General features: G+C 40.2%; 1 protein-coding gene across 17 annotated transcripts in view; it reads right to left on the bottom strand.

The window, feature by feature from the left end:
* NRXN3 (neurexin 3) overlaps window positions 1–15,796 on the bottom strand; it is a 947,214-nt gene that overhangs the window by 686,247 nt on the left and 245,171 nt on the right. For all 17 annotated transcript variants that reach the window (XM_085225422.1, XM_085225425.1, XM_085225424.1 and 14 more), the window contains one exon: window positions 10,933–11,094. In XM_085225422.1, coding sequence (XP_085081548.1) covers window positions 10,933–11,094 — 162 coding nt within the window. The remainder of the gene's footprint in view (window positions 1–10,932; window positions 11,095–15,796) is intronic.

Here is a 15,796-nt window from a genome sequence, read left to right as displayed (position 1 = left end):
TTCAGCTCGGAGCCTGTCTCGTTCGATTATGAGAGTATCTAGCTCAGATTGGAGGGTGTCTTGTTGAGATTGAAGACTGTTGAGTTTGGATTGCAGGGAGTCTCTCTCAATTCGGAGGGCATCTCTCTCAGATTGGAGGCTGTTTCTCTCGACCAGGAGACTCTCTCGCTCATTTTGCACTGTTTCCCTGAGACTCTCCTTTTCAATTTCACAAACTCTCTCCCTCTCCAGGATAGTATTGAATAAGGCCCGGTAAGCATTAGCCAGGCCCCAAATAATTTGGGCCTCCTCAGATCTTCCTGAGCCGCGACATTCCTGTCTCAAATATCTGTTTAAATTTTCAGGGTCTTTCAGGTGTTCTGGAGTAAAGTTCCATGACACCGAAGATTTCCATCTCTCTAAAGTCTCACCCAGGCCTCTCCACATTCCCTGCCACTCAGTATTTACTGGTTTTGGGGCAGACTTCCTCAAAATATAATAAATACTAATAATAAGTGAAATGGTGAGCAGTACATTCACGGAGATTAATAACGTGATCAGGTGAGCATTGAAAATCCGCATAAAGAATTCAAAGGAGAGGCTGGAAACCTGCTTAAAAATCCCCAACCCTGTAAAATTAGCAGCTCCCTCTGGAATGGTATGCCACATAATATGCAGATGCCACATAGTTATTTCCATCCATGTTTTCAATTGGCTATATATACCTATTGCTCCATAGAGCAAGGTGGTGAACTTAATTAAGGCCCAGTATGTTTTTAGCATTAAGAAAGAAGAGACAGTGGCATGCAGCCCCTTAAAAGACAGTTTCAGTAGAGAAAGCATTTTTTCTTTTTTTTTTTTTTTTTTTTCTTTTACAGAAACAAGATAGCAAGGCTCAAAGTTTACAAATATCCTAGAGTATTGGCCGTCCGCCTGGACTTTTCAAGGTCACGCTTTCAGACAGTACTGGTGAAACAGATAAACTTTCCCAATGAAGCTGTCTGAGAGCGGAGAGAGAGATTTGTTCAAAAAGCTAAAAAGCAACTGTTGCCCGCATTCTCCACCAAGAATGTCAACGGTTTACGGGCTGGTTCGGCCCGGTTCCGTGACTAGAAGGGCGGAGGGATCCGCGGATCCGCGCCCCCGGAAAAAAAAGAAAATAAGGGACCCCGAAATAATTGAAAACAGTGGCAACAATCTGAGGTAAAACAAAGTAATTTACTAAATATGGTATCAACAGAATTTTATAAGGAGAGAGAATGTGAAATTGATGGTGGATCGGCCTTACCACAACGCTGAGATGAGAAGCGCAGGCAGAGAAGCGCAGGCGAGAAGCGCAGGCAGAGAAGCGCAAGCGAAGCAGCGCAGGCAGAGAAGCGCAAGCGAAGCAGCGCAGGCAGAGAAGAGAGCATCAGGTGACCTTGCCGGGAGTTATATCTCCTCGCTGACCGCAAAGCCCCCTGGGGAAACGTAGCTGCTCTTCTCCGCTGGACAGGCACCCGGAACTTGAGCATCAGCAGTCAAACCCCCAGTACATTGCATGATGTTATGATGTGGAATACCGATAATGAAAAATCATGAAACCATGACACCATCTCATATATCTTTCCACATACCTGCATTATCCTCACTGATTTGCTTAGGGAACCTAGATACATCCACTGGTAATTCTGAACTAAATCAATTTTGTAAGTATAGCTTGAAAGAGGGAGAATAATGCCAAACCGCAAATAATCAGTACAACAGACAACATCAGTAGTAGAGCAGAGAGACGAGAGCCACACAGCAGCAATGACAATGAATTAAAACAGAAAAAAAATAAAAATAAAAAAATCAGACAATACAAAATTTGGTTATATCAGAAAGAGCCCACTCCTTTTCCATGCTGTTCCTGTAACAAATGCTGCTTAATTATTGCTTCCTACCCCCTCCTGTCCTGCTCACACTTAGCAGCTAGCTGGCTCACTGCTGCAGGAGTGGTGGACCTGGGAGGAGGAGCCCAGCACACCCACTAAACATACAAACCCCCGCATCCTTTCTTGTCTCCCTCACCGACAGTTGCAGCAGCCTGGCTTTTCATGGTGGGAAGCACAGCTTAATCTTTCCCCACTGCTCACAGTACATGCACACACACATTTCAGGCAAGATTTATTTAGTGTCTGCTGTTCCCAAAAACATAGCACACACCAAGCAGGATATAAGCTACTATAGCCAAAACACCACACACTAATTAAAGCTCTAAAAGACAAAACACAGTTCCTGCATACCACAAGTGAATGACCACAACCTACCTGAAAGCACATCTAGAGTGTAATATACACTCCTCTGTATTTGAAGACTGAAATAAAATGAGGACTCTAACAGAAGTAAGAATAATTACCAAGAAGGATGAAGTTTTAATGTTCTCAAGTCATATTGGGATGGGGTTGAGTTAGAAGTTCTAGTCTTAAACCCAGTGGTGCCTGTTCCTGCTAGTGAAGTTAGCAAATATTTACCAAAGAATTAAAACTGGTTTACTGAAAAGAAAATACATAGGGGAAAACGTTTACAATCCCTAACAGGGATCAGAGACGTTTCAATTCTTGAGCCTGGAGCAGCTACTCAAAACAGAAAGAAAAGTGCTTCTCTTATTACAGCTATGTCAAGAGTCAGAGGGTATATACTGGCACTAGAGGATATTTCAAGCTCTCTATGCTCCATATCATTAACTCTCTGCTTGCTGAGCTTTCAAACTCTAAATATCAAAAAATAAAGTGCATTCTCTTTTTGTCTTCCTTGGTGATAAGCATCTCAGTCACTTCTAGGCAGAAAACATCTGTTTTATATACCCATGTACTTAAAAAGCAGCACTGCACTGCTGACAATTTTGGCCTCAGCTATATTTGTCTGTCAATACTCTGTAACCTGTCTTAGTTTGTTTATTCCTGAACAGAGATTAGACCACATAAGCGTACAAAGATTGTTGCTTTAATATATCCATTCTTTAGAACCTGGGTTTCCAATTACCTTTATTACATGCCCATAGCACAGGTTATATTGCTCCAATCCCCATTACATTTTCTAAATTTGCCTATATGAGTACAGTTCTACACCTGTAAACACTCTCATTCTCTGAACAACAGCACATGGCACATCCCTTCCAGGTACAGAATCTCAGCAGGAGTCAAATTCATTATGCAGGAAAGAAAAGTCTGCTCCTGATGGTCTTGCTGCAAAAGCAAGCCCATATGGCCAAAGCACCAGGGCTGAGGTCACATGTGGATGGCTCAGTCAGAGCTCCATGGAGTGTGGTATTACTGCTGCAACACATCAACCTGCTGGCAACACTGCCCAGCAGTGACACCAACCTCTGCTTCTGGATTCCTCTCTGGGTACCTGTCCTAGTGACATCTGGAAAGAGACTTTGTTAGAGTATATGTTGTTCTAGCTCCAAAGATTAGCTTATGAGCACAGTGGTAGTACAAACAGCTCTGCAAAATGATGTCTCTTGTGCCTTCTGCACAGAAAGTTTCTGTATCTGTTTGCTGTACAACGCTTGCTTTAAAATGTATGCTCAGTCTACATATATACTTGATTAATCAGACTTTGGCCAATTAATTATTCTTATAAACATTCTACACGTGCGTTAACTTCAGGAACTCAGCAACACTGAATTGCTGACATATATCGTTGTAGGGACATGGTTTTGTGGGCAACGTTGGTGGTAGGTAGATGGTTGGACTAGATTATCTTAGTTGTCTTTTCCAACCTTAATGATCCCAACAAAACATGCGCACTGAGACTGACCAAGATTGCCTGAAAGCTTCTGTCTGCCAAGTGATAAGAACTCATCAGAACAAGATGCTATATTGTAATAAATGTGATCTTAACTAGAAACTGTATTTGTTTAATGTGCACGTAGCTACATTACAACGTAAAACAAAACAGTTTGTATTTCTTGGCTTACTCTGGCTAGATTATAGTCTTTGCTATGAATTTAATCTCATTCAAGAAAAGAATTCCATAGATGCAAGGGCAACTCCTTTTCAACTCAAGAGACACCCCTGCCTCAACTTAAGTTTTATTTATGACAGCAAATGAAATATATTATACCTACTTGGTTACACATTGAATGATACAATATTGCAATAATTTGAAGCCACCATCAAAGGGCCACCGTCAAAGTGGGCAGGATATTTGTTTCATGAACTGGGACTAAATCACACACACAGAGCCATGTCCTCAACTCCTTGACAATCTTCCAAGTTCTCTCCTTACAAAGTGAACAATAATTGAAGTTAGCTTATGTCATTTTGCAGCAAATTCTCATCCAGCATCATTATTTCAGCAAAACACTTGCTACGAATGCAAATACGCCAAGCTGACATAAGTTCTTTCCAGTGTCACACATGAGGCAATAATGCAAGTAGAAACCTTTCTGCTGTAGTGTAGGCAAGAGCTAAGCTATGCAAGGAAAAGGAGCTTTGAATAACTACCTAGCTAAAGCAAAGCTGCAGCACTGGCAGCATGCTAATACACCTGACAAGACTATTGATTTTATTTCCTGTGGCCCAGGCCATTAATCCTTACTAAAAATGTGTCAACATGAGAATGTGAAATATTAACCTCTGGAAAGCACAGAGCACCACGTACTTCAGTAAAGAATCTCCCCAAAATCCAGCAGAAGTTTAAACTTTAACTGGGCCCATAATTAGAATAAGATCATTTCCCTTTCTACTCAGATAGAAGAAATCTCCAAAAATGCACTTCACTCATCATGCATTTCCTTCAGCACAAAGAAGCAAAGTAACTCCCATCAGACCCGGCTCACTTTCAAAAAAGAACAGCAAAGCCAACTGTCTGCTCAGGACTGTTCTTCCTTTGATCAGTGCCCAGCCTTAACTCCTATTGCTCTGATTGCTTGAGAGTAGGGGCTGTTCCCTAAATTTCATCACCTGAGAATTTTAGTGCATCTATTTTCTGTATGAACAGTCACAGTGTATCAAGCTCTGTACCAGTGGATTTTGTGTGTGAGGTCTTTGTCATTCACAAGGATCACAGTTTAGGGGAAGAGGGGGGTGAGGAGCAGAAAAGCATCAGACACTATGAAAATGTACTCCAAACTCAAAAATACTCCTTTGCCATTTCAAACTGACCCTGACATTCTAATCTGACTACTTCCTGAAAGCTCCCAGAGTGGGATATTCTGCTTTCTTGGTGTTTATAAAGTGGAAAAGTTACGAGAATTCTCTCAAAAGAGCATTAAAAAGGAACAAGCACAGAGACTATAAGAACCATTATATAGTTTGTGCCCTCTATATCAAAACTCCTAAAATGTTGATATTGCCTTATTGTAGCTTTCTTCTCTATATATTCCATCTGTACCACAAAAACCCATCTCTGACACTACATAGAAAGCTGAATCCCATCTTTTCTTTGTTCCTTGGCTTACAGTATGGATGTAGACTTTGTGTTGGGATTCTGTGAAACAAATATTCCTGTTTTCTCCCATCTTTTCTAAATGATTCCCTAAAAAAGCCACAGGCACAATTAACTAAATCAAATGCCTTTTTCAGAGAGGTGGACATTCATCACACTGTTACACATTAGCATTGAGATCGTGAACCACAGAAGTCATTTATGGCTGGTTTTACCAGCATTATAGATTTTCTCCCACACTTGCATACAAGGTAAATGTAACTTCAGTAATTATACCTGAGAAAAGAGGGGCAGGCACGATCCACTCTTTTGTGGTTGTATTATACTGTGTGCATGCAAGCATACAGGCAAGCAAAACAAGGGAGGCACAGTGCCACTCCTTCCTGGCAACACAACAGCTATCTGACAGTGCAACACAAATTCCTTTTGTAAGATAAAACTGCATTTGATAATAATCTTCCTCAAAACATTTCTTTTTCAGTGCTGCCAAAGAGCCTAGGAATAGGTGGGCAAGGTGCTTCAGCTCCCAGAGCTTTAGTTCAGAGAACCTCTTGCTCACCTTGGCCTCAAATCACTCTCCACAGTCACATCAGAAAGCACACCACAGAGTCTGACAGGATTCACGACCAAGCATGATGCAACACCTGTTGGCAACCATCAGGCAGCCTGGGAAGTATCCTCTTGCCCAAATATACAACCTTGTACCCATCCTGATTCTGAGCTAATACATTAATACCAAACGTAAACAAGCCCAGGAATTAGGTTTACAAACATTATTTGATGAGAAAACTCAATGAATTTTCCCCCCATCTTTTTTTTTCTTGCTATTCTGGACTTGCTAGTCTCTCCACTTCTTGCTCTGCATCATTTTGCTCTCAGCTTCCATGTGTGCCCATTCCTACCTTCAAATTAAATCTTTCCAGAAATGTGTTTTTTCTTAATCTGTACACAAATTACAGCAGGAATTGCTCAAAATGTTGGCAAATGTCTCCCCTGCTGCCTCTCTCAAGCCACAGTATTGTTGTATTTCTACAATATGCTCACTTAAGAACATGATTAAGATCTTGTTCCACTCAATGCTCTACAGGTGCACTGTATGATGTTAGACTTTCAATAAGCACAGCCTTAGATGTGCAGCAACACAGTGATCCACTAATACAATGGTAATGCAGCTGGAATTCAAGAGCGATGGGCACTTAAAAATGTTACAGGCCTCTGGACCTGGAAATCTGGGAATGAGAGTCCTCATCATCAGGGCTGTTTGGAACGCCATGGCAAAGAATAGCAATGGGAGATGAAGATTAAGAACAAGACATTTTGGGGAAATTAATTATATTCATCTTTGGTTATGTTTTCTCTGCCTCTACTCAGTACCATTAGCCCTTCTCTTTCTTTTTTTTAAATATTGAAGTCACAATATAAACAAGAAACAGACAGGGCCAAAGAGAGTAGTGTTGGGTCACATGTGCTATTCATACATTAATCACCTCCACAACCAAACAGTGAAATCTCTCATACTGATAATTCCTGACTTGCCATTTTCATGTATTTCTGGGGCTCTGTTAAACTGCTGCTCTGGAATAGGATTTTGGGCACACATGTGCTTTTGGGCTATCTTGTCTCTGTGTTAGACAGGGGCTTTTAAAATTGCAGCTTCCTCCACCTACCCTCTTTACATTTGGCTGTTTTTCTCAGCCTCCATATTTTCAGGCCTCCTTCTACCTGCACCTCCAACCTCCTCCCCAGTGCAGCATTCCATCCAAATGACTTTTTCCCTAAACAGAAATCACATCATCATTAACATTATACATGCAAAGAGGCCTAAAAAAATAAAAATAAAAAAAGCTGGCTTGCAGATAGCATCTGAGATGCATATGCAGCAACTGGGCACACTCATGAACCATTTGGAAATCTGGCTCCTGGCAGTTAAATTGCAGACAGACATGATCTAAGCTTTCACAGCTTTCTCCCATCATGGCCAGATGGTGCCTGACCCCTGCAATAATTTTCTGCCATATTTCACCCATATGCAAACCTCACTGCTTCCATCAAGCCATTACTACCAATAAACATTTTTAGAAATTGAGATTTTAATAAAGCATTAATAGAAAAAGGAACACAAAAATATGAAGATTTCATACATTCTTCACACACATCTATTCTTTAGAGATCACCTTAGGCTCTTCTAAAGCATCTCCATCTGTACTAAGCACTGCTCCAACTAAATCAGTCTGAATGGCTGGCTCCGTAATGGAGCCTTGAGAATATTCTGATTTTCTCCCTTCCCTAATGATCCTAGACTGAGATCCACTTTTTCCTTTTTGCTTACACGGCTCAACTTCCCACTCAGCCTCTTTCCGTACTCAACTCTTATTACTAGAACTTCCAACCTGAAACTCTCTAGTACATACAAAATATGCTGGCATTATATTTCTTGTCCTGCCTCTTTCTGGTTGTCCAGAAACCATCCAGGTATTCTTAAATCTAATTAACAGATCCTTTTTCCTTTCCGCTTTTACGCAGTGCTTCTCCCTGTTTATCCATTCACTGACTGTTAAAGCAATTCCACTTCCCTGACACCCACTGAAGAAAATGTTTCTGCTCACTTTTCTCAGATACGTCTCTGTACCTCCTTCTATCCCATCTCCATATTTGGTTTCCTCCATGACAGGGAGAATACTGTATTCTCTCCAAGTTCCTCTAGAATAATTTATCTTAAGAACGAAGGTCCAGGAAACCTTAGGTACATTACTGCAAGCAAGGTAATGGAATCTCTTCAATCAGAATCTGCTGCAACGAAGAGACAGGAGGATATATTCTGTGATGAAAGGAGAAACATTGGCTCACACAATCCAGAAGGAACATGATTACCTTCACCACAGCATATCTAGATACTGCAGCAGGAGAGCCCTGAGACCCCATGTTTCTCACCAGGAGCTCTCAGGAGACATGTTCCTCCTAATCAAGGCTTAGACTCTGACCACATGAAGCAACCACCCTGCCAGAGCTATCCATCATCCTCTCACCAACCCTACCCAGATGCAAAGTTACAGAGAATCGTCAGGCACTCTTCCCCATTGCACTTCAGCACCTACATGCAATTACAGAGGATATGGGAATGCTCCAGGAGCCTTCTTAGCCCCAGTGTGGTTCTTAGTCCCACTTTGGTTGCTGTACTGTGAGGCTGACACAGTCTAGATGAAATATGTGAAGTTATAGGGTGAAATAAAGTCTCATTCTAAAGCCTATATCAATTCATTTGCCTTCCTAGGGAAACAAGATGCCCCCAGGAACAATATTCACAGCTGTAGTCCATATTCTCCCTTCATCCAACTTCATGAGCTTAGGACTTTTTCTAAATAGTTCCTTCCGTATTGATTAATGAGGCATTAAGTATTCTTCCCAGATGTAGAGAAAATAAGCTATAGAGATAGGTTTATAAACATAGTGCCATACCATGCAGAGAGCCAAATAAGTTCCCCAGTAAAGCCAACTGTGGAACCAGAAATGTGACAGGCACATAAGCACCACACTAGTTCAGCTCTCTGGGACAAAAGAAAGCTGCCCCCAGGGGCCATGCTGATCCCTAAAGGCATTCTTGCTTTCTAGGAGCCAGCTCAGCAATTTCATTCATACCACACTGACATATTTGACATTTCAGGACTAAACATAGAAAAGACTCAAAAGTACTGCCCTCTATTTCTGGTGGATCTCACACTCATCCTGCTACCTTTGCCAGTATTTTCTTCCCTAGCGAAAGAGAGCAAAAATCAATCCCAGGAGGAATTTCAGAAACTGTTCTGCTCAATTCATCCCAATCTCCACCTAATGAAAGCAGACACTTTGATGACTGAGATTAATTCACTGCTTATGCAATCAGAATCCTTCTCAGCCTATACAGAACGAAGTCAGACCTTGCTCCTCATAGGTATCAGTGTTACAGATACATTTCTAGGTTCTGCCAGGACACTGAAAGTCACTTAGTCTTAGAATTGCAGTTCCCCATCAGCTCCTTTTGCCGAACGACAACTGCGGAAAAGCACAACTGTCAGTTTCTTTATGCTTCCTACAGGTATCAGTGCTAACTCATTCTGGGGCCTAATGGATCTGTAGGAATCATGGGCTAGAAATGCAAAGTGCTAATTACAACATGGCTTGCTTTTGAAATGTTACATTCTCCATTTATTCCATTTCCAAGTGTATTCTCCCTACAGCTCTGTGCTACGCTTATGCTTGGTGAGTAACCTATACCAAATTTCTCCTCAGAAGCCAGGTAATGTACATTTTGTACATATTTTTACAGCACCTGAAAGTGTCAGTGGGCCACTGCTAAGAGCAGGTTGCTATTATGCAGACTGTAACTCAAGCCCAGCCAGCACTAATCTGTCTTTAAGTCTAGACAGCACCTCATCCACATCTCCTGTCACAACGAAGGCAGGTGACAATGACAAAGTACTTTCTGATTATCTGCATTCTTCCTTTTCCTCTTATTCTGCTTGGTTTGTCTTCACACGGAGCTTTGTAAGACTGGGATGGCAATGTAAGCAGCTCTTAGCACATTGCATGAGCTAATAGAATACAAATGATTATATAAATAATAAAGCTGCTGAAGATTTTCTTGTCGCTGCTTTCTCTGCTCCATTGGCTTGACTTAAAGCACACATAAAAATGGCCTCTGCTAAGTGTTATGTTCATAGCATCCATAAATAAAATTAAGACCCTGATTTAAAGAGACACTAAGAAGCTGCATCTCGTCTTGATTTCAATCAAACTGGGATGCTCAGTGCCTATGAAAATCAGGCCCAAGGCTCTGTGGATGAAAACGGAAGGATTTGATCTCTGCATGACATTTTGTATTCAGCAAGGCAGTTTCATTTCTTCTGTAAGATACTCACATACTCATTTCCAGCATATATGCATCCCCTTAACAAATCTAGAGGTCAAGCAGCACAGCAGCACCAGACCAACAGTCATTGCTCATATCAGCAGACTGCACATAAGATAAAATCCCTGACATCACAAGTCAAGCATCTGTAGGATAGTAATTTGTCAGGCAGCTATACAGCCCTAGAACAAGATCTAGCTCAGCATCACAGTTTCCATGAATCTGGCATGAAAACCCAGCTCTGCCATCTCTCTGATATAAATGTTCATACCAGGTTATTATGATAACCCTCTTGGATGCATATAGAATTAGACCCATTCAGCCACACTCTTTAAGGCATCTATCCAGAGGATTAAAACACTTCCCTGTAAATGACTGAAAGCCTACAGAAGGCACTTCGCATACTACACCACAGGTATCATCTCTGTAATTCAAGAACCATAAGTCTGATACTGACAATAAGCTCATGACTTTCATGGTTGATGTCTTCTGCCCAGATGAATGTTAAGTTTATCCTTACAGTGCTGCTGTAGTATTAGTGCAAAATACATCACGAAGGAAAGACACTGAGTGTGTAATAGCAGGCAGGAAAAAGCAATGATTTTGAGAAACCAAAAGCAATGAAACAATAGTTAATCTGAATCCCCTACCTCTTTGAGGCAGCCCATGAAGTTGTTGCTTACTGGAGAGCCAGGTAAATCAGCAGTACTGGGGCTCCCTCCCACATAGAAGAAGTCATCTGAGCCCAGCATGGTGTAGTCTTCCTGTGTGTAACCCGTGGTGGTAAGGATGCCATCCACAGAGATGGTCACCTGTTCAAGGGACACAACAAAGAAAACCCCAGCAATGACCTTACAGTCCTGAGAAGAACGAGTCACCTCCCTTATATTTTTATGTCAGTTTTATTAAGGATTTTGTTGAGATTTGGTTTGTTTGTCGTTTTTTTTTGTTTTGTTTTGTTTTTTAGTTCAGCCAAGCTCCATTTTCTGGTCTGCTTCAACCGCAATGGAAATTTTTCAGCATCTGCTTCTTCCCTTTCTAGTGTATCAACACTTTCAGGCTGAACCAGCACTCTAAACACTGAGATGATTTCCATTTACACAGGCCAGAAAATGGAATTTTCCTTGTAGATTTCTCATATTAGCTGATTTTATGATTAATTAGTTTTTATTTTAATGATTACAGTTAGTTATGGTTGTTAGTTAAAAAAAAAAAACACTAATGAAGACGAAGTTGGTATTTTTTATTTTTTATGTTTCTTTTGCTCACAGCACACTGACAATCATGCATTCAGGGAGGGGTGGGAAAGGGATCTCACTTTCAATACATTATGGATGTGCATGCCATGTACCTAGGGACATACACACCCACCACCCACCCCCAAAATAAATTTAATAAAAATGGTATTTCATAAATTAACTCAACCAAAACATAAACAGGAAAAAAATCAAAATAAATCAAAATAAAATAATTCAAACCACACACTAACATGAGAAAGAGAGATAAGCAGAGATGAGGTGGAAAGAAAACACAAAGCGTGCACACACTGCGCTTTGACACATCATGCCATTATACCTGGAGCCCAGAAAGTTGAGAGGAAAAGAAAGAAAGCAAAGAGAGCAAGAGAGAAAAGAAAACTATTTCACACGTGCATGCAATCAAAAATAAAAATACCAAACAAACTCCAAGATAATAAAAAAAAACTCAAAAACAAACAGGGAAGGACCCAAAATCTCTAACCCCAAATACATGGAGGGTGAAGGGAACTGGAAGGAGAAGGAGGGAGAGGAGCAAGTGAACTTGATGTGTTTTGCGTAGATGTTGTTAGTGGTTTGAAGGAAAGATGGAGGAAAATAGATTGAGGCTGGTGGGAGACGGGCGAGTCACCAGACGTGGACATGCCATGCAGAGTGTGTACTGAAACAAACAGCCGGCTGAGCTCCTTTTGGCCACGGCAGGTGGAAAGTCAGAGAGAGAGAAAGTGAGAGAGAAGGGGAGGAGAGAGAGAGGAGGGAGGGAAGTGGGGAAAGTTGGGAGAAAGAGGACAACTCTGGCCAGTTTGCCTGTAATAGCCGTTGCCACAACAAAAGGATGAGAGAAAAAGAGAGCCTTCACCACCACGGACTAGAGGCCCTGCAATGGTTCTGATCTAAAAACCTTCTGAGTTAAAAAAAAATAAAAAATAAAAAATAAAAAAATCAAAGGGAAGGAAAAAAATAATAAAAAAAGGGAGAAAAAAAAAATGATCACTGGAACACAAAACAACTGAAGAGGGAGGTGAGGAAACCAATGAAAGAAATTCCAAACCCCATTTCCAGAACAGCTGTGTTCACTGCTTTTGCTCTTCATATTTTCCATTAAAAAAAAAAAAAAAAGATAAATGTGTTTTTGAAGAAACTAAAATAAAATTAAAGGAAGAAGTAAGTATAAAGGAGGGGGGAAAAAGAGGGACTAGGGGAAGGAAAAGGCAGGTAACACACGGCAAACCCAAAAAAAGAGACAATAAGAATGATATCTACCAGACAATGTAGTTTGTTTACCATAGCGTGTCCAATGCCTGAGTGCTTTGCGGAAAAGGGGGAAGAAAGGAAATTAAAAAATCGTGAACAGAACGATTGTTAATTAAAATAACTAAAAGCAAAGATGAGTCGTTAGGGTGTTAGTACATTAGTTGGTTAGTAAAAATGACACATTGCATGAATGGTCTAGTGTTAGTTTTCCAAAAAAAGGCGTGGGGCGCCTGACACACACAAAGTGAGAGAGGACAATATGACCAGGACTCTATGGGGAGCCATGCCATCTACTCTGTAAAGAAGAAGGGTGCTGCCTAGTCTTCCCACCCCAGTATTAGTAATTAACTTCAATCCTCATACACATTATCCAGGACTGAAGCAAATTTAAAACAGTGCAATACTTACCCTTCAAATTTCCATCAAGGTGCTTCCCCCAAGCAAAAACCTTATGCTCAGAAACATACACACCAGTTTGTCCCTTCAGCGCAAACCCAACCATGACTCCTTTCTTTCACCTACCACATCCCTATATTCTTGCTTGTCTTTCAAGCCTCGCTACCCTTAAGCACTGCAGACTATCACTGGCAGGCCAATATTTCTTTGGCTGGAGAATACAGCTGAAGATGAGTACAAAACTCTGAACCTATCCTTAGAAGTTTCAAAATCTGCAGGTTTCTTTACAGTGGGTAAATATGTGACTTTCAGGAGAAGCATACAAAAAGGCACGTGCTGGGGTGTTTGTGTCATCTGAGCATACAGGAGTTGAACCTCCTACAGTAAGGAAGAAATGTGTTGAGGAATTGTGTAAGAAGAATTCTGTCATTTGAATCAAGAAAACAGAAGATGGTATTTAATGTCTCAATGTTATATTGCATCTATATTACAGAGCAAGGGGAACTCACAGATTAGTTCTTTTAGCTGAGTTTTGTAGAGCTATATGGATGGTTTTTTACTTCCCACAGAATGCAGATTCCAACTGTTTGAATCTACATATTGTTTCTTGTTTGCTTTTTAGTAGCTGAGGAACTCAAAATCTTTATGGCAGATTTTGCATGGTGAACTAGCTTCAATGCTAGCACGGAAGTGCAGGCTCCAACTCCTTGTCCCATATGATCAAAGTTCGCAAGATTATCCTGTTTCACAAGTGAGATCTATGCTGCCTCATGTAAAAACCACCCTGCAAATTTTGAAGGGCTGCGTATTGAACATTACTGTGCAAGTAAATTCATTTTTACAAACAAGAAAGTTGGAATTTAGCATGGTATGGTGAGGAAACATGCTCTGAAAGTCCTGATAAAATACAGCCATGATCCTATTTCCAGTAAAGGTTTCACACAAGGCAGAATCTGGGCTTAGTTTTAACTAAAATAATAAGATAAATAAACAAGGAGATTTGTTTTGACATTAACAATCACTACTCAAGGGAATCTCTGGATTCACATGATCTGTCACTAAGGAGATTAACTGCTGTGACAGTCATTTGATCTTAAAAAAATAAAATAAAATAAAAAAGGAAGCACTTAGCTACAAAGCATTTAACAATTCCAAAACGTACTGGGCAAAAGTCCAGCTATTTAAAGTTCTGCTCCAATTCCAGGAAAAGCAAAAAAATTATGCAAATCCTCCTTCATCTCCTACCCAGAAAGAGCACAGGAGAAGATTGATGATATCTTAAAGTTCCTGATAATCAATTTACCTGGAATTGTTTTAACTTTGGATCATATTCTTGGAATCTCTACTTCATTTTAAAGATTAAGCCTCAATATTTAGGGTCAATTCTTCGTGGTGCTTTTATTTCTTTTTATTTTTATGCAACATGTTCATAGTTGAAAACAGAACTTCCAAGTGGCCTGTATTGCATTGCAAATTTACACGTGAATTTCTGAAAATATGATACACATAAAATAAAGTAGTACTTCTGGCATTTCTGGAGTGGCTGACCTCAAACAGTTGGTGCATCATCCTCTAGTAGTCTGATGGGAACATCTGCATGAAGTAGGATCATTAAGACCTATCCAACACATTAGAAATTAAATTTGCATTTGTGTATAAACTGGTAAAAATAGAATAATGATTCCACTAGCAAAAACCCTGCAGTCTCGTGGAAGTTTGATGACAACCAAAACATCATAAACATGTAGAAATACAAGAATTCACATGGGAAAGACCTTCACCCCCCAGAGCAAATATTTAAAAGACAGATGTGAAATTGCTCAAACAGAAATCACTAACTGACATCTATTGGTAGAAACTGCTTCTGATCCCTGGCACTGGTAAGCCTATATCTGCTGATATTTTTTGTTTTAGCTATTGTAAATTTTTATCACAAAAGATGTTTTCTCAACAAAAGATGTTGTATAAACTTGGATAAAGTTTGCATTAATATCCACATAAATGAGCAAATAAACAGATCAAATTGTTATCACAAGTTGTTTTTACAATCTCAGTTTACATGCTATTTCTGACATCTCTACCAATCAGTATGATATCAAGTAGCTCAAATCTAGAGTGTAAACTTCATCCATCATGTGGGCCTTAGTGACTTGATACATTCACCGTCTTTCAGAGCAAGATTATTTAATTTTATCTTATCTATATATGTCTGAATTTATATTTCATGAAGAGGTCTTCAGAAATTTAAGTCTGGCCTAATACCAAATACATCACCTGATAGAGTTGTCTGCTTAGAAAGGCAGCATGCAGATGTGCAAAATTACAGTGGCAAAATCAGAAAAAACTTTTCCAAAGTGGAATTGTAGGGTGTTGGATTGATCTGGGTTTGCTTGGCTTTTCTGATCCTTCCACTTTTCCAGTCCTCACAGCCAACAGAAGAGTCTCATAGGCAGAGACTTAAGAAATAAAGTAGAATCTCATTATAGAAAGAAGGGGAAAAGTTAGAAGAGAAGAAAAGAACAGAAGACTCAGAAAGACTCCAGCCAATTAATTCCAAAGCTATAAAGTTAAAATTATTACACACGTACCCACCAAACCTGCATACCTG

This window comes from Meleagris gallopavo, chromosome 5 (genome assembly GCF_905368555.1).
Source record: "Meleagris gallopavo chromosome 5, MGAL_WU_HG_1.1, whole genome shotgun sequence".
NCBI lineage: Eukaryota > Metazoa > Chordata > Aves > Galliformes > Phasianidae > Meleagris > Meleagris gallopavo.
This window is presented reverse-complemented; position numbering and strand designations above follow the sequence as displayed.